The sequence below is a fragment of the Ammodytes marinus genome (genome assembly GCF_949987685.1).
Source record: "Ammodytes marinus genome assembly, chromosome: 11".
In the NCBI taxonomy this organism is placed as follows: domain Eukaryota; kingdom Metazoa; phylum Chordata; class Actinopteri; order Uranoscopiformes; family Ammodytidae; genus Ammodytes; species Ammodytes marinus.
In genome coordinates this window covers 5,176,834-5,196,833 of record NC_137215.1, presented here as the reverse complement: position 1 = coordinate 5,196,833, position 20,000 = coordinate 5,176,834, and the positions used below count along the sequence as shown (strand labels likewise).

The 20,000-nt window shown below is 40.2% G+C and overlaps 2 protein-coding genes across 2 annotated transcripts in view; one reads left to right on the top strand and one right to left on the bottom strand.

The window, feature by feature from the left end:
* Positions 1 to 6,878: 6,878 nt before the first annotated feature.
* Positions 6,879 to 12,442, bottom strand: morn4 (MORN repeat containing 4; the record flags this gene model as incomplete). The annotated part of the gene is made up of 4 exons (XM_080037430.1): positions 6,879 to 7,027; positions 7,309 to 7,418; positions 8,810 to 8,924; positions 12,376 to 12,442. 4 exons carry the CDS (start codon positions 12,440 to 12,442, stop codon positions 6,879 to 6,881), a joined length of 441 nt encoding a protein of 146 aa, XP_079893556.1.
* A 4,500-nt stretch (positions 12,443 to 16,942) lies between these two features.
* Positions 16,943 to 20,000, top strand: part of LOC307257970 (uncharacterized protein) — a 37,913-nt gene continuing 34,855 nt past the window's right edge. The window contains exon 1 of the mRNA XM_080037343.1: positions 16,943 to 17,071. Within this exon, the coding sequence (XP_079893469.1) occupies positions 16,975 to 17,071 (97 nt within the window). The 5' untranslated portion in view covers positions 16,943 to 16,974. The remainder of the gene's footprint in view (positions 17,072 to 20,000) is intronic.

Below are 20,000 nucleotides of genomic sequence, written 5' to 3'. Positions count from 1 at the left end.
AAATCAGTGAGTATCTCCTCTCAATACGCTACCTGTCCGTACTGTGTGTGCTGAAAATAAATCCAGTGTTACATACAAAGCCTAGGATCTGTAAACTGGCACGTAAAACCAAGGGGGGCCACCGTAGCTATCAAGATATTTTTTCCGCGCACACACAGATACGCACACTGTAGAGCTAGTGGATCATGAGGAGATATTCACTGATTTTGACAAAAAGGGATTTTGACAACAAGCATTCTCTAGAATCCCTGACTGCACCTTTAAATCGATTGACACTTTTGCCTGTTGTCCTACTTGTGTGACTGTGAACACACTCTGGTTGCCATGCTGACACACACACACACACACACAGTCGCTCCTTTATATGTTCTTACGTCGATTTGCATAAAAAATTACTCAGTCACACTGTGTCCGTCCGTGTCCGCATTGCAGTTGTGTGCGGCACTCCCTATGCTTGTTGCCACGAGAACGACCGGCCATGAGACCATTCTAGAATACCTGCTTCCATTCTGATGTATGTCTGGCACATGTTGCAGATATTGACCATAAAGCGGATTTTGACTTTGGCTAAACATAACATAACACATACACATACAAATGCACGCATGTACGCACACACACACACACACTTACACACGCACACACACACACTAGCACACACACACACACACACACACACACACATACAAACAAACGTACAATATACATTATGTAATTCCTCTATGGCTCTGTACAGTATATTATGTCAAATTTAAAAGTATACATTCGTATTTGCTCGTCAAAATAAAAATCTTCCTCTTTCCATTTTGCTTGGCTGTTAAACCTCTGGGGATTAGTCTGAACTCCAACACTAGGAAAACGCCGGCTTACATGTGACTGATTCTAGAATGTCCTGCTTATGTTAAAAATATGACGAAAAGATTCCAAATTAAGAGAAAAAAAAGATGGATTTTTTTTAAACCAGTTGTTGTCATGGTTTCGGCTTTTGATATTTTAGCTTCAAAGGAGTTTTTTTGGATCCTAAGAAGCGCTCTCATGACGGCCTACGCTTGATGTCTGATTTCATATGCCTTCAGAAGTTGAATACTATTAATAGCCGTACACATAGGCTTATGTTTGGATGTATAGCCTACATCAAGAAGGCTTTGTTTTATTGAGGCGACGGACAGAGCCACTGCAGAGTAGCGCTGTGTGTGTGTGTGTGTGTCTGTGTGAGTGTGTTTGCGTGTAACGTGAGTGTGTGTGTGTGTGTGTGTTTGTGTGGTCTGTCTTTCTGTCTGTGTGTTTTTGCGTGCGTGTGCATGTGTGTGTGTGTGTGTGTGTGCGTGCGTGCGTGTGTGTGTGTGTGTGAGACATCAGCTGACGATAGCAGAGATGACTGGTATGCCCCCACTAGAGTCAGTGTTTCATGGGGAGCTCAGCGGACATATTTTTTTCCTTCTACCATCAGTGTCTCAAATGTTCCTGAGGGAGGCTGCTCACACACACACACACACACACACACTCTCGCACACACACTCACACACACACACACACACACACACACACACACACACACACACACACACACACACACACACACAAGCAAACATAGCAACCACTTGCTCCAATGCTTGTTGTTTACATATGCCTACAGTTAGTATTATGCAACCAGCCATTCATTCATGTGAGCACATTTTGTTCTAATATTGTGCTACTGACGTTTTTTTCCTTCTCTATACTATGCAGTGTTGGGGAAGTTTGAATCTGTAGTGCTGTTGCGGGGAGCTGCAGTGGTGTGAAGTGAGAAGGGGGATGGGATAGCTAACCGGAAGCTAACTGCTCTGTGCTGTTTGTGGAAGCCAAAAACCAGAGGAACCTGTTTTGGCCTGTGAACTGGTCCAACATTTCTCCCTACAGCTGCCAATGTTGCACTACTCAGACTTTATACACAGTTTTAATCATGTGTTATTAATCTATCTATCTATCTATCTATCTATCTATCTATCTATCTGTCTGTCTATCTATCTATCTATCTATCTATCTATCTATCTATCTATCTATCTATCTATCTATCTATCTATCTATCTATCTATCTATCTATCTATCTATCTCTCTCTCTCTCTCTCTCTCTCTCTCTCTCTCTCTCTCTATCTATCTATCTTCTAGAACATCAGAAAATGGCTGCACCAATCCTTGTCCCTATAGTAGTACAATACTACAATACCCAAATGAAAAAGAAACATGTAGCCATTTTGAACACAGGGCTTTATTTATTGAACAACCATCAACCACTTACCACCTCCGTGACACATCCTCAGACCGATCCTATGAGCGTGAGAGGATATATATGTGTGTACTCAAAGCAACATTTTATTGTTGCTTGAAAAAAAGGTAACCATGGCAATGATATTTTTTCCCAGGAAGGTGATAAGTCTAGGCAGGCACACAGCTTTTTTTTTTTTTTTATAAGCACCATTTGTTTTCAGTTAGAAAATGGATGGACAGTCAGTAAGATCTCGGTGAATTCGAAACCACTCACACTATCCCTGCGTTCCAAATGACATACTCTTTCTTTTTACTACACTACATATAATACTAAAGTACAGAAGAGTTTAAGGGGCCACAGGAGAGAGAAAAAAAATCAGATGAGGAAGATTTTTTTTTCTCATTATGTTGAGAAATGTCAAGAATAAAGACGAATACTCCAAAATGCTATTGGAGTTAGTTGGGGCATTTATGTATTTTCAGCATACTACAACTTTGGGACATCCTACATCTTTTTTTGGCATACTAAATAGTAGGGAAGTATGGGGATTGGAACGCAGGGTATGTCAGTGGGGTTGAGTGGGCAGACAAGGCTTGGGCAGACGTGATTGCCAAGATAGCAGAAAGGAGGAAAAATGCTATAGTTACAGCAGGATCTGAAATACAGGAGATTTCAGACTTTGTGCATACAGCAAATTAGTTCAGATAAGTTACTTTATTAGTCAATGGCTACATTCAAATTTGTCTTTCCGCAAACAAACACTTCAGTATTGTGTGCTAGTAGAAAGTGCTAGTGACACATGCACTGGTCTGCCTTCTGTGTGTGTCCAAAATTGCCTTACATTTTCTAGATTGTTTTTGCAGCACACTGCCGTACCAAATGGGCTAGTGAAAGCAAGCAACAATATTGGCTCATGATATTGAGTATTGATTTTTTTTCTCTGTTGAAAATCACTAACTTCAATAATCCAGGCTGGACATATTTACAACAGAATGTCATATCAATTCTCTGTTTATTTTTCAGTCTACAATTGTTTTCAGTCTACAATTCTGTTTTTTATTCCTTGCCAGCTAAAGCCCAAAGTGGATTTGCCCTTGCTGATTTGTCTATATCAGAATATGTTGAATTAACATACTTTGTACTAAAATGAACACCACTAAATTCCCATATGAATTGGTTGTAAACTGAAAAGAAAGTGGTCTGGGGTTTAGTAAGACTTTAATTGTTAGTTGTGATAATTTACACATGTACTGTAATTCCTTTTGACAACTGTCCCCAAGCTTCCTTGCCAATATGATATCACTCGATTGATCTTTGGTTGAAGTTTCTAGACAAGCCTTGGTCTACAAACGCTTGTTAAAGGCCTTTTATTAACTACTCAAGTATGCACTGAAACTGCAGTCACAGGATATCTGTGATCGGCTATTAGGGCTTAATATATTACATTCATAAAACAACTCAAAAAACAAATTCATAACCACACTGTCCTAAAGGTGCTCCGAGGAACTTTCAGTTTGTGTTAATTCTAGCACCCCCTTTGGACAAAAGCGGTAGTGTTCTTTACTACGCCAGCTGTTGTTCCTGGGTGAGCGTAACCCATGACAAAGGCATTAAGAAAAACTATATAAAAATAGCATTCTTTGCACTGATGGTCTCGTTTGCTGTTGCATGTAATTGATGATCATCAGAGGAAAAATTTAGACAGTTTTAGAAATATTGAAAAGTTCCTCGTAGCACCTTTAAAACAACTCAATTGTCTACCCCACCAATTATACAATCATGTCTTAAGTCATTTGGAATGTCAATATAAACACAATCAATGACAATGTATATATATAAACCTCACAGGAAAAAACACGTACATCAAAATTACAGTCTCATATATGATTTATACATTACTGCATTCAGCTGCCTCGAGGAGGATCTACTTTTCTGATTTCAGCGATTTCAGAGAACGCTTGTTGTCAAAATCAATGAATATCTCCTCAAGATCTACTACCTGTCCTTACTGTGAGTGAACACAAACAAAAATATATACACAGTGTTAATATAAAGCCTGGGCTCTGTAAACGGACATGTTGCTAAAAACTGTGGGCTCCTTTTGTTTGCATACCCTTTGCTTACATGCCAGTTTACAGAGCCTAGACTGTGTATTAACACTTTTCCAGAGCACACAGACAGGTAGTGGATTGTGAGGAGATATTCACTGATTTTGACAAAAAGTGATTTTTTTTTTTTTTACAAGCGTCATCCAGGATAGCTGACTCCATTTTTAAATTCTGATTCTTATTTATCAACTCTAATGACGTTCAGTCGCTCAAGTCTTTCAGGTAACACAGTCGAAAACATGATGGAATTTTGCGGTGAAGTTTAATCTGCTTTCCAATTGATTTCCATGGAGAGAGGGAGGTTTATATTGGACAGAGTAAGAGAGATATTGGTCTAGTGAGTGAGAGTAGCTCGGAAAGGCAATCTTCAAGCAGACCTCAAATATATTAGGATGACAGGAACCTTAGGGTGAATGATTCAGAGGGGAGAATGGGGACACAAAGGGCAACATGAACTGTTCCACCCCTTGTTCCAAAAATGTCTTTAAGGCAAAAGTGAATTCTAGATCTCTACAGGGAGTAACACCAGTCACAAAATGCATTCCTCCAAAGATGACGTTTTCAGCAGCATTAAAAATTAGCTTTTTTTTTTAAAGGTGCCCTGTGGAGTTTTTTTTTAAACAAATAAGTTTAAATTGAATGTCTTGTCACCAACAGCATGAGACATTTGAGACCAGACTGATGCATTCAATGTATTTTCTAAAAAATTGTAAAGCAAAACATATCCAGTATTTTACCACACATGCGCATATATTTTAGACTCTGTATTTTTTCTTCATTCTTAAAGCCTTCTTTAGTGAGCGCATTTAACCACCAATTTAAATAGAAAAGTCCATCAGTTGGATAGCTTGCACCCAAGCCAGTGGACATTTTTTGTAAACAAATAAAATGTTTACATTTATTTTATTTAACCAAAATCACCAAATCTTTGAGGCGAGATACATTGAAGGCATTTTCTAAAACATTGTAACTAATTCCAGTATTTTACACAGATGTGAATATATTTTAGACCTTGCACGTTTTCTTAATTCTTAAAGTCTTATGAAAACACAGCTCCATTGCGCCACCACTGGTCGAAAAACCTCAACATGGCACCTTTAAGTAGCGCTCTTTTGCAATATGTTGAGCATTTCTTTTAAAGGTGAATTCATCTCATTAGTGGCTCATCTCTTTGACATACAGACTGTCTTTACATCTCCTTCCTAAAGCAGCAGAAAAGCAAAAGCTCTCCTAAGCACCAGATGTGCAGCAACATGGTACGGAGAGGTCGGAAACACATTGTCACTGATGTATGAAATAAAACACTAAGACACTCCCAGTCCTTATGCGTACGAGAACAGGAACTAGGGGGAAACGAGCAGCATTTTTAAAGTGTTCACGTGACGTGTGTCAGGTTCAAAGGTGTGCTTCAGGGTGTTGTGCATTTCAAGTCATTACAAAAAGCCATTGTTTGGTCAGATGGCGTGTACATTCCAGGCCACTGCCGAGGCTAAGCGAAGAGAGAAAAATAAAAGAAAGTGGCGGTGAAAAACGAGAGAGAGGGCGTACTCACACTTGGCCCAGTTGATCCCCCCCTCCCCCCTCTGGCCTTGCCTGGCCTGCACTCCTCTATATCTATCTATCTATCAATCAATCTATCTATCTATCTATCTATCTATCTATCTATCTATCTATCTATCTATCTATCTATCTATCTATCTATCTATCTATCTATCTATCTATCTATCTATCTATCTATCTATCTATCTATCTATCTATCTATCTATCTATCTATCTATCTATCTATCTATCTATCTATCTATCTATCTATCTATCTATCTATCCTAGGCATGATTGCTTCTAGCTTGGATTATTTTGGAGCAAAATTTTTTTTTTTTAAATGTCCGTTTCGTGCATTGGACATATTTGGTCGCGGGGGGGAGATAGACTGTAAATTGACGTCAGGATCTCCGTCTATGCATACCGTACCGTGCCCAAGCAGACCTCTCCCAACTGTGCTAGGCCCAAGGCAGTGTACCGTGCTTGAGTACAGTACAGAGCATTCACACTGGTCAAACGAACTAGACTTTAGTGGGCACACATCAAACAGTGGATAAGAGAAAACCCAGTCTGTGACCACCTTTAAGCTCTATTATTGTCACTTGTGCCTCTCTATTTGTATATGTGTTTTATTTTGTAATTTGTCTTTCTCTGTTACCTGCCTATAGGGACAACAGATGGAAACTAGCACTTTTTCTGCTATAATCTGGCATTTTTACAGCTGTAATTGTTACTGCTATGTTACATTAATATGCACTGTCCCTAACAAAAAATAAAAAAATAACTTTGCCACTGTACGTACTTCTCCTGGTTAAATAAAGGTTAAATAAATAAATAAATAAATAAAATAAAAGTATGAATGCCTAGTGTGAGTGCGCCCAAAGACACAGAGCGTATATCAGTAGGGGAGTATACAGTACAAGTACACATCCCTGAGGTCTTTTCTGGAACCCACACCGTGCCTCCTATAGGTCCCGGGACAGTCAGAGAGCCAGGCCGCGAGCGCTGGTGGCTGCAGCCTGCGCGCGCTGCACTACCCCCCCACACTTCTCTCTCTTCTGCAGCTTGTGGTTCTGGAACAATCCCTCATTCCGCGGGACCCCGTGAGCTCCGTCCGGGAACGTCAACAGTCCTGAAAAGAACGGCCATGGACAAGACGGTTTGCTGTTAAGAACAACAGAGATGTATCGACACATTACACAAAACAGACACACACACACACACAATATACACAATACAGACACACACACACACAATATACACAATACAAACACAATACACACACACACACATGAACACACACACATGCAAAAGCACACGCACACGCACACAACATAAATACATCACACACACACACACACTCAACACACAATGCTGGATGGAACAACAGTTAGAGTGGCGTATCACACTCACCATAACCCTCAACACGTCCATCTTTGAATTCTCCCTCAAACTTCATGCCGTCATAGCGACCGAACACCCCGGTGCCTTGGAACTTTCCGTGGGCAAATTCTCCCTCGTACCTGACGTGGGGGAAAGAGAGCATATCATACGCTTCCATTTTATGTTGTCCTTCTTGTTGCTTACACAAGGCAAGGCAACTCTATTTGTTTAGCACATTTCGTACTCGTGCTTTACAGATTTACAATAAAACATCAATCAAACAAAAAAGTATACAATTGAATTATACATAATATACATATATATACAGTATTTATATATAGGGGAAGGTGGGGTGATTTGTGCAACTTTTTACTCAAAGTGATTTTAAAGTGAGGCCTTGACAGTTATGTCTCCAACTCAAATATGTACATATATTTCAGGATGTTGTGCATCCCTGGCAATAAAAACTTTGGATCTGGAATAAACTGTTTAAGAAATATAGCTTTCGGAAAAAAAGTTGTCTTGTCGCACAAATCACCCCACGTAGTGGGGTGATTTGTGCGTCATTGTGTCACAATGACAAAGTCACCATCATCATCTTTCTGGCCATCTGAACTCTCATCAGTGGTGTCGTTAAGTGGAATTGAGATGTCACTCTCTCCTGAGCTACTGTAGACTATCACTTTCTTTTGGTGACCAGCGTATACAGCCATGCCACTGGCACAACTCTCAGAAATGTACTTTGCACTAGTTGCTCCGTGCTTGTGGAACCAACTGCCACCTGACAAATGTGATTCCCCCTACATTTCTGCCTTTAAATCAAGGCTCAAAACCCATATGTACACCCTGGTGTTTCCTCCCCATTAACCTCTGCACTACTTACTTACCTCTGCACTACTATCTGTGTTTATGTGGATGTATGGGCTTTACGTCTTTTATTTTGGTTATTGTTATTTTACCTTCATTGTTTACCTACTGAATGCACTATGTACAGCACTTTGGACAGTGCAAACTGTCATAAATGTGCTTTTATAAATACATTTTACTTACTTACTTACTTATAACTCACCCAGGCCCTTGCGCACAAATCACCCCATCCCCAGAATTTTGGATAATAGGCATGATGCAGCAATTTAGGGTTGACATTGTGCTAACTATATAGACTCAAAGTGTAGCATACCAAAGCACTAAAACATGTGTCAAATGTTTTCAAACGTGTCTATAATTGTTCAGACACAATAATCAAAAAACCTTGATCATGGAAATTTTACTTTGAAAGGCAAAACACAGTTTTTTGAGCTTAAATGTGCTTATATCTTATTCCTTGTGTCTCCCTTCTTTACAGGATGAGTCAAATGGACGGCTCTTCTTAAATATGTGGTCACATTTCCAATTTCTTCCACGGTTTTCTAGAAACAAGGGGTTTTGCAACTTCCAAAATGCACAAATCACCCCACCTTCCCCTACTGTGTAAATTATATTTATTTTTTCCGTAAAGAAAAGTCACACACACACACACACACACACACACCTGGATCCATCTGTAAAGAGCAGTACACCAGAGCCATGGAAGAGTCCATTCTCAAACTGTCCGCTGTAGCAGGTTCCATCATGGAACTTGAGCTGGCCGACACCATGCCTCCGACCTGGACACACACACACACACACACACACACACACACACACACACACACACACACACACACACACACACACACACACACACACACACACACACACACACACACACACACACCATCAAAGTGAGTAGGAGAGGCAAGTTTATTCAAAAAAGCACAATACAGACACAGGGCAATTCATAGTGCTTTACAAGGGCATAAAAATAACATTAAAAATTAAGACATAAGAAGATATCAAGATTGAATTCAAGCAATAATAAAGCAAAGAGTGAAAACAGGCTGGGAAATTGTTAATTTTTTTTAAATAAATTTAATTTTTTTTGCAATAATAACAAGCAAATACAAAGTTTCAGGTTAAAAGTAAACAGAAAAGGGGGCGCCCTTAGCTCAGTTGGTAGGGCGTCCCCCCCATGGGCCTCTGCCAGCAGCGGACCCGGGTTCGATTCCAGCCCGCGGTCGTTCTCTGCATGTCACTCCCCTCTCTGCCCCATTTCAACTCTGTCTCTACACTATCAATAAAGCATAAAAATGCCAAAAAAATATCTTAAAAAAAAAAAAAGTCAACAGAAAAGTCTTCACATTTGATTGCAAAGAGCCGAGAGTTTCAGCTAACCTAAAATCTTCTAGGAGTTTGTTCCAGATATGTGGTGTACTGTATAACAATGTGTAGTAGCTCAGACTTCAGATAGATGATGGAAACACACACTGCCTTGACGGTTATCTCCTTTCACAAACCCAGATTTAATCTACACACATTGGTGTCATCACCCTGCCTCATATAACCAGTTATCCTCCTATGGATTACTCTCTCGTAATAGTGACTTAACATAGTGTAACACCCACAACAAAAATTCGAAGCGTGACTTTTGAACTTGCGATTCGGCTCAAGGGGGTTTTACATTCACTTGGTATATTGTAAGAGCCACTACACATATGTCACAAGTCAGTATGTGCTTGGGTTTAAGTATCCCCCCCCCACCCACCCACCCACACACACACCCACACACACACCCCTCTGTCAACTAAGGGTTTACTACTGAATTAGGAGTCCCATCTGCCTAGGAATTACAGCACACTCTAATCCAGCAGATTTTTTTAGCAGGGATTTCTCTACTTTAGGAGACTGTGAAACCGTCAATGAATGTATGTGTGTGTGTGTGTGTGTGTCTGTGTGTGTGTATAATTGCATATACCCGTCCCAGTAGCCTATGATCTACTCCTAAAAGCTTATAATCATGTCAGTAGGGCAAACACCTACAAGTGTCTAGAAAAACCGGCTAGAACTGGTTTACAAGAGTGATTTTGCCACATACGTAAAGCCTATGGAAACATGGTCTAAATGAGTAGAAATCAATTTATGATATCAATGTTGGGCGTCTCAATAAGCTTTTACATAAACCTGATTGAAAATATTAACATTGGTTAAAAAGAACAGCTTTTGGAGGCGCCTTTAGCTCAGTTGGTAAGGCGTCCCCCTCCCGGGCCGGGCCCAGCAGCAGACCCGGGTTCGATTCCCACCCGCGGTCGTTCTCTGCATGTCACTCCCCTCTCTGCCCCATTTCACCTCTGTCTCTCTGCACTATCAATAAAGCATAAAGATGCCAAAAAAAATCAAATAAAATAACAGCTTTTTCACTGTACATAACGTTCGGGCAGAGAACTGATCTTGATTGGTTCAAAATACCGTTTGTGTCATAAGAACCAGAGCAAAGCCCCGCCTCATCTAAACCGAATTTCTGTAAAGCTGATCAAACTTATAATGACAATATCTTTCATTTGGATTGATAAATATGCCTATAACTCTTTTCAGATGCTGTTACGGTGACGACAGGCAGGCAGGCAAGCAGGACCCAAATGCAGAACGTTTCAAGTGAGGGTAATTTATTGTCCAAAAAACACAAAAACTCCAAAAAGGCAAAACGGCAAAAAGGCACATGGAACACAGGAAACAAACAGGGACGGACTCACCAACAGGTACAATGCAAAGACACAGAACAATGACACACAGGGAGTTAAATACACACACAAGACCGGGTAGACTACGAGACACAGGTGTATCACATTAGGGGAGGGAGCAGTAATCACACAGGAGGGAAACTTGACAGGACATGGGGAGGAACAAAACAGACATACCAAAATAAAACAGGAAACATGGGGAACCACCAAAACAAGACAAGACAAAGACAGACCATGACAGATGCTTTACTATCATGATGCAACTAACTCCCCACATTACATAGTTCGAAGGATTTTGTGGATGTGGGTTTTACAGTTACAGGGCCTTTAAAGGGTGATGGAAAGGACCAGTTAACATGCCGTGGACAGTTTTAGAATAGAAAGCATCTGAAAATCATCACACACTCGATGCCATGACATAATAAAATGTGTTCTTGTTCCAATAGTCTAGTCCACTGATTTGGTTTCTCAACAGCTGCTGACTCAGGACTCTCTTAAGATTTTCCCCAAACAGGTCCGAAGTCTAATCCTGAAGATTTGACACACACACACACACACACACACACACACACACACACACACTCACACACACACACACACACACACACACACACACACACACACACACACACACACACACACACACACACACACACAGAGCCAGAGCTGGTAAATCTGGCTCCATTAGTCATGCGCTGCCAATGCTAGCTAATTGGGATTTTGGGATTGGGCTTGAGCTTGCGTGTCACTAGCATTGCTGTGTGGGTCTGTGGGAGCAAGTTAAAGCAGGTGCATTTACCCTCATTATCCTTACGAAAAGGTGGACATTTTGACAAGATACAATATTTCCCCTTCACGAGAATATTTAAGTTTCTAGTAATGACGCACGCAAACAGAAAACACAAGATATTTTTTCTGCCACTGGATCTTGCATTTTGCTCCTGCTAGCTTATCTGTAGTATAACAACATTTATAGTTATGTAAATAGAAATAGTAAGGACTCTTTGGTAAAACAGTATGGCCTTCATAGCAGTGCTTTGTTATGTGTAGCAAGAAAGACAATGGTCATGAAGCCCACACTAAAGCTGATGTCACCTTATGTCAATACAGAAGATATTGTGCACATCCATATGTGGCTGGTGCAGGACCAAAATGTATATTCAAAGAAAGTAATTTGGCACAATGTTGAGTGTAGATGTGCAAAGACACACGCAACCATTCTCACACCCATGAGGAAGACCAAACTATTGGTCAAAACTTTGTGTGTTTTCAGACTGTCAAGCGTGTCAATCTCCTGAGTTCTGTTAAGTAATGTTCAATTGACCTGGATGTGTGCATGTTTTTAATTCTAGAAATATACTGTATTAGACATCTAAATGGTTAAATTAAATCATAATTTTCCTCTGTGGTACATAAGCTACAGTGATGTTTGTCTCTGTAGTGAAGTTGATGAGGCTTTCACACAGAGTTTATCTCAAACAGAGGAGCAGGACTGTCTTGCCTTCTTTCCAGTCGCCGTGATACTCCTCCCCACTGGCGTAGGTGAACGATCCTCTGGTCAGAGTCATGTCCGCCCTGTTCACACACGCACACACACACACACGCACACACACACACACAGATACATACACACACACAGATACATATACACACACACACACGCACACACACACACACACACACACACACACACACACACACACACACACACACACACACACACACACACACACACACGCACACACACACACACACACACACACACACACACACACACACACACACACACACACACACACACACACACACACACCGTCTTAGAGTGAAAAGGGGTTTCTCTGGTGTCAATCATGTAACTATAAGAGTATATTCATCAAATATTCTGTTCTGAAATGTATTTGTAGCTGAGGAATGTTTTAGAGAATTCCCATTTCTCAAGGGAATTCCCATGTCCTCCACAGTCTCTTCCATTTAGCTGACCTCTGACCTCTGACCTCTAGGAAGTCACTGAAAAGATACATTTGCAATTTGCATAATGCTCAATGGGAAGGTACTTAAAACCTGTTATAATCCCTATCTATGGTTATAATACAGTCAAAACCGAAATTATTCATACCCCTGGCAAATTTCGCCAATTTTTGTTCAAATGTTAATAAAAGCTGAAATTTTTTTTCCACAATGATGCCTCTCGTCTTAATATCTTTTGGGAGAAGCCTGTGTCATTTCCAATCAAGAAAAAGCTCGCTGGTTTCATAAAAGTTAAGTAACTTTAAGTCAAAATTTGCCAGGGGGGTATGAATAATATCGGTTTTGACTGTCAGGTTAAGACAGACATCTTGCATGTGGCTCATGTGCTTGTGTATTCGATCATACAGTAGACATCACCATTAAGCCATTAATTGGGCGGCAGTGGCGAAGTCAGTAGGGCGATCGCCTCTGGAGTGCAGGGTCGGAGGTTCGATCCCCCGTCTCCCCGCCACATGTCGAAGTGTCCCTGAGCAAGACACTGAACCCCAAATTGCTCCCGATGGTTCAGAGAGCGCCTTGCATGGCAGCTTCTACCATCGGTGTGTGAGTGTGTGTATGAATGGGTGAATGTGGTAAGATATGTAAAGCGCTTTGGGGCTGAGAAAATCGGCTAGAAAGCGCTATATAAGTCAAGTCCATTTACCATTTACCATTAATGAATTAGTCTGTATATTATGTTTAAGGATTATGCAGCTCTAACAATGAAATACCTGAAGCTGTTATTTTCTGTTTTTCAAATATGGTGAAAGTAACTGTCAACATTGTTGTGGGGTTAAGTCCATGTAGTGGAACTTTAACTGTGGGTCTGACCAAGTTACACTCCAGACCATTCTACTGTCACTCCAATATAATACGCCTGTTATACTGTATAATGCCCGGTTTAGTGATGATGCTATACGCCCATTATAAAAGCACACATCCCTTTATATAAAGAACCAGAGCAGGCGGAATGAACGTGACTGTTGCGTGATTGCAGATATACAATCATATGATTATTGCCTGATGACATATCTATACTAACCTCTTAGCTCTCTTGATTCAAAACAACTGACAGTGTTGTTGCACAGAATGGCAGGCAGGTGTAGTTTTACCACCCATGCGGTCGCCATTCAATTATTAATTAGCTTACAGATCACACCAATACCCAGTATACTGTACACATCCACAAATTGGGCTGTCTTTATGTTTCGATCAGTGCAGCAGCCTTCACACATATCTTATTACATGTTACAGAATAGGCTATTGTTTTAATGGTATGTCGACAGTAACCTATGACAACACATATAGGCTAAGCAAAAAGCCCATATTAATTATTATAATTTACCTGCAAGCTACGTTTGCCGTCTGTGAAGCATGGAATCCCTCGTAGAGGACCGGAGGGGCGTAACAATATAAAAACACCGGCTGAGAAACGTATGTCGCATTCAGGTACTGCTCGTAAGCTCCGACATCTGAGCTGGAGATTCACACACAGGCTGCAGGTGCATTTGTGACAGTAAAATCTGCTGCAAACGCGATTTAGTGAACGTTATTTTTAGTTTTTGAAATTGAGAGGAACTTCTCTGTAGCAGCTAAGCTCATATAGGCTAAACTTCGCAAAAGAGCCTGATATTAATTGTGCCTACGATCAAATTTAAACGCAACATTCTTTGACTTGCTTCATATCCTGTTTGAAATCTAAAGACACAACTTAACAACATTCATAACAACCCATTTCCTCTCTACATGTGCAGGCTACGTGTGTGGTTGTGTTTAGTTTTTTGCATATTGGCAGCCTACTGTAAAAAAAAAAATAGTTTTTTGTGGACGTTCAGCTCAAAATTACATGAATTCCGAACGCACATGAACGCAGCATTTTACAACAGCCTGACCGCCGGCCGCGCTGTTTCGTTGCCTGGCTGCTCAATGAAAACTTTGCTCTGATTGGCCTGGTCTGCTACAGCTTACACAGAGTGGCAGACATTGCTATGACAAGCTGTTTATGTGTGTGTGTGTGTGTGTGTGTGTGTGTGTGTGTGAGTGTGTGCGTGTGTGTGTGTGTGTGTGTGTGTGTGTGTGTGTGTGTGTGTGTGTGTGTGTGTGTGTGTGTGTGTGTGTGTATGTGTGTGATTGTGTGTTACAGTGAGCGTGTGTATGTGGTGTGCTTGTTTGTGAGTGTCTGTGTGTGTGTGTGTGTGTGTGTGTGTGTGTGTGTGTGTGTGTATCTGTGTGTATGTGTATCTGTGTGTATGTGTATCTGTGTGTGTGTCTGTTACAGAGTGTATGTGTGTCTGTGTGTATGTGTGTGTGTGTGTGTATATCTGTTACAGCGTGTATCTGTGTGTGTGTATCTGTTACAGTGTGTGTGTGTGTGTGTAGGCCAGAGACTGCATTTAGAAAAACAGATTTGGGACTTGTGTAGAACTATATCTAAAGACGCCAGTACCATTATATTATTAATACCTCTCCTAACACCACTGCGTCTCCGCTATTAATAATCACAAGTGTTATTGTTTATAATCCACATGTAACCGACAGATTTGGACAGAAATACATTTGGAGCAGATGATGGCACCAGATGAAAGGTCAAGGGGATAAGTGATGAGGATTTATGATGTCATCACTGAAATCCATCCGATGGTTGGTAAGACATTTAAAAAAATAAAAATAATCAGATGTCAATCTCATGGTAGAGAGATACAGGGAAAGTCCGGGGATCACCAAAGTAAAAATCACATACTCTTTATTTTTACTACACTACATACATACTAAAGTACAGAAGAGTTTTACGGCCACAGGAGAGAACGAAAAATCAGATAAGGAAGATTTATTTTTCATAATGTCGAGAAATGTCAAGAATGAAGACGAATACTCCAAATTGCTATTGGTTAGTGGAGCATTTATGTATTTTCAGCATACTAGAATTGACTTGCATATATTGAGACATCCTAAATATTTTTCTGGCATACTAAATAGTAGGGAAGTATGGGTATTGGAACGCAGGGTAAGTATTCATTAGTAGCCCAGTGGATAAGTACCTCATTCACAGGTCTGGGAATGCCAGGCTACTAGAATGGTGCATTTTGCGATAAAAGCATGAAACTTTGCATGTAGTTATGGAAATACTAATACTTTTACCTTTACCTGTCTCCCATGTTTGGTCACTGTCTTCTTACCGGGATGTGACAGTAAACAGAATTGTGTTGCTCTGAAACATGTGCAATGACGAAATTAAGTTGATTGATTGATTGAGTGATTGATTTAGTGCCATCTATCTATCTATCTATCTATCTATCTATCTATCTATCTATCTATCTATCTATCTATCTATCTATCTGTCTGTCTGTCTGTCTGTCTGTCTGTCTGTCTGTCTGTCTGTCTGTCTGTCCGTCCGTCCGTCCGTCATCCATCCATCCATCCATCCATCCATCCATCCATCCATCTATCTATCTATCTATCTATCTATCTATCTATCTATCTATCTATCTATCTATCTATCTATCTATCTATCTATCTATCTATCTATCTATCTATCTATCTATCTATCTATCTATCTATCTATCTATCTATCTATCTATCTATCTATCTATCTATCTATCATATCTCTGGATAATATATTTGGAACCATGAATAACGGTACAAAGGTGTTGTTGAGATATCTCAGTCTGTACCAATCGGTGGATCAAAGTTGCCGTCTCTAGAGTCATGCCCATAGCGTTGGTTGAATATTCAGAATCTGCCTCGGGGCGTATTAATGAAATTGCCACACTTTGAATACAGAATAGATAGTGTTAGGGCCACAGGAGAGAGAAAAAAATTGGAGGAATTTTCGTTTTCTTTATGCACTGACAAAATGTCCAGATATACATTTGTTGTTGTCATTAGTAGTATGTTCAAACCATTATCTCATTATTTATTGTGTATTTATTTACTGAGTCACTGATTAAATTAGCCCCATGATGATGTGTTTTGGTCACTGAACCCCTCTGCGCGCCCCCGACACAACACAGAGGCGCGCGCGTTCACATAGCCGCCCGCCGTGCTTCCTCTTCCCGTGGTGGTGCTGGTGCGCGCCAGACAAGAGCGATAGAAAATGGCGAGTCAGTGTAAAAGGCAGCAATGCACTATAGACAGGCGCGGCTTTCGACAGGAACTTGACTCGTGGCGACACAAACTCATTCACTGTGTAGGTAAGGACAATCTCACACACACACTGCACTGTTTTAATCGATGTATTTCGCCTCGGTGCGACCGCTACGGGTGTAAATACCCCCCTCCTCCCCCCCGCTATTACTGCACTCCCAATCGGGGCATCTCGACTTTTGTGTCCCTCAACTGTTTCCTTCTCACGGCAGCCGACTAGTTAGTTAAACGCTGTTGTTTGTGGGGCACTGTTGCGCTACTTCCGGGGTTGTAATGTTGTTTTTTAATGTTGGCGAATTCTAACTGTAGACTTTAGTTAATCTTGTGGCGTAAGGTTAGTTTGTTTAAAGGGCACCGTGCTTCTTGTTAAAGGGAGTGTCTACTCGGTACGTTGGTTGCGTCGGCTTAAAAAGACCATGTTTGCTAAAATGCGCGCTCCCGAGGATGATACTGTATTTTGCAATGGGGGGAGGGCGATAAATGCCCGTGTAGTGTAGTGGTGGATGTTTTCAGTTAACGTTTTAGCTTGTTTGCTTTCTGCCAATCCTGTTACTGCATTGAGGAAGTGTCTGCAACCCCCCACTGCTAGGGAAGGCTGCCATTGTCGACCATGTTACAAAAATAAAGTTATATAACGTCAGTGAGGCTACTTAACTTGCCCAGGCCCTTTTAATAAAAACAAATGATTAAAAATACATGGTTGATTTTAGGGAATGCAGCAGGCTGCACTGTGTGTATCTCAGTATGGGGTGGGCGAGGGTGGGTTTTGTTGATGAAGCTAAACTATCAATTTGTAGTAGTAGCCTATAGCTAAAGCATTATCATAAGTGGGAGTGAGCAGCATATTACATAACCTGCCATAGGGGCCTTTGCAGGAAGGGTTTTTTCAAGCAATGTCAGTGGATAGCTTTATGGTCAGTCACTTTTGGTTCAGACATAAACCTGCAGTGTGTAGAATTTTGGGTTTTATTTCCTAGCAGATTTTGTAGAAAGTAATTATAATAGCCATAAGTACATTTAATTTAGTGCATAATAGCTGAATTTTTTTTTTATTATTATTTTTTCCCTTAGAAAGGGTCTCGTATATGTCCATATTTCTGCATATTTTGGACCAAGGCCTAGTGCCGCCATCTTAAAAGTGTCATAGTTGGAATGTCATCAGGTGCATTGTTTAAAATTTAGAATTGTTCTTGTCCTTGAAGGCCACTGTAGCTTCTGTTATTATTCAAAAGGGTTGGGGTTACCCAGGGAGCGTTGCATTCTAGAACTTTGTAGAACTTTCTTGATGATGTCATATTACACACTGCACCTTTTAAATATCTAATTTATTCTTTGTCAACATCATGTAGTTTTATTTTAAAACACTGATACTAAAGATGTAAGCCACATTTATTGTTAAAAAAAGTTAGATGTAGGCCCTTCAACAAAACTAAAATGCCACAACAAAAATATCAGTGCACAACACCATGTGGTTTGTGAATAGTGCTGTGCAAATACATCCAAAATGAAAAAAAAAAATTGTTCACCTCTTGTTTACAAACTATTGTTCTGCATGTTGGTTGTTTATAAAGTTAAAAAAAAAGTATTTGGTTTTGACATGCCATTGACCAGCTTGAAGTGAAGTATAATCAACAACTATTACAGAAATTATTTAGGATTTAAAGCATTTCTGTTTGTGCCTGTCTGTTTACCTGAAGTGCTTGTTTAGTAAACTGCATAGATCCATAGGCAATATGACGTTCTCTATAATGCGTTCTATGATTCACCCTCTAATTATTCTGCCCACATATATGGCCTTACATTTACATTAGTAGTCTTTACACCATTTGACTGAAGGGCTTGAAGACTGTCATGTTTTTCAAAGGGGCACTGTGTAATATGACATCATCAAGAAAGTTCTAGAATGCAACGCTCCCTGGGTAACCCCATACCTTTTGAATAATATCAGAAGCTACAGTGGCATTCTACATTCTAAACAATGCACCTGATGACATTCCAAAAACATGGATGCCTCCATAAGACCTACCTGCTCAATGTAGAAAATGTAATATTAATGTTTGTAATTCTCCGCTCAGGAGGATAATTCAGATTATTGGCAGAAGTGATTTTACACCAATGAGGACATATTTATGAATGAGGATATTGACTTTAGCTAATAAATTACTTAAAATGTTACACAGTGCCCCTTTAAGCAAATGCAGCAGGACAAAAAATTCTCCGTTGTGAGTCTGACCGCACAGTTGATTTGATTGGTCTATCCCTGTGCGTTCACACTTAAAAATCAAGCCATGAGAACCAAGCTTAGCATTCTGTAAATATGTTTTTTTAAAAGCTCAAGATGAGCTAGACGCCATTTTTAAAATCTGATGCCTTGCCATCCCCCTTCTTCTTCTTCTTGTGACTCGGTAACATAGCAACAGCCAATGTGGACACTCCGCACTGTCACACTCAGATGTAACACACGAATGAGGAGCAGAGACTATGCCTAGTTTGTTTACCTTAATGTTTACTATTGGATTCACTCATAGGTTTAGTGTTTACTGCTTTAATCATAACTCATATACAGCTCTGGATAAATAAAGAGACCACTCCAAATGTTCAGTGTCTCATTTTATTATTTATAGGTTCATATTTGGAAAGAATGAACATTTTGGTAAAGATTTAAGAACAATCCAGACTGGTCTCTTAATCTTTTCCGGGCCTGTATGCACCATTATCAGTCTCAGGGATATATAGATTGTTTAGTGTCCTGCATTTGGCTGAATATAAAATAACTCGCAAAATTGAATTACAAGCTAATTTCAAATCTCTACTGGCCCATAGATACATTTGATAGTCCATGTTTATTAGTAAGAGCCCTTGTGATATTTTATGAAATATATTTTCCTATTTTAATGCCTACACATTCATGTTTTCAGTGTTTTTCCTAGAGGTTTTTTGGGCCGAAAGTAAAACCGAATTTGAGGCCCTGCCCTT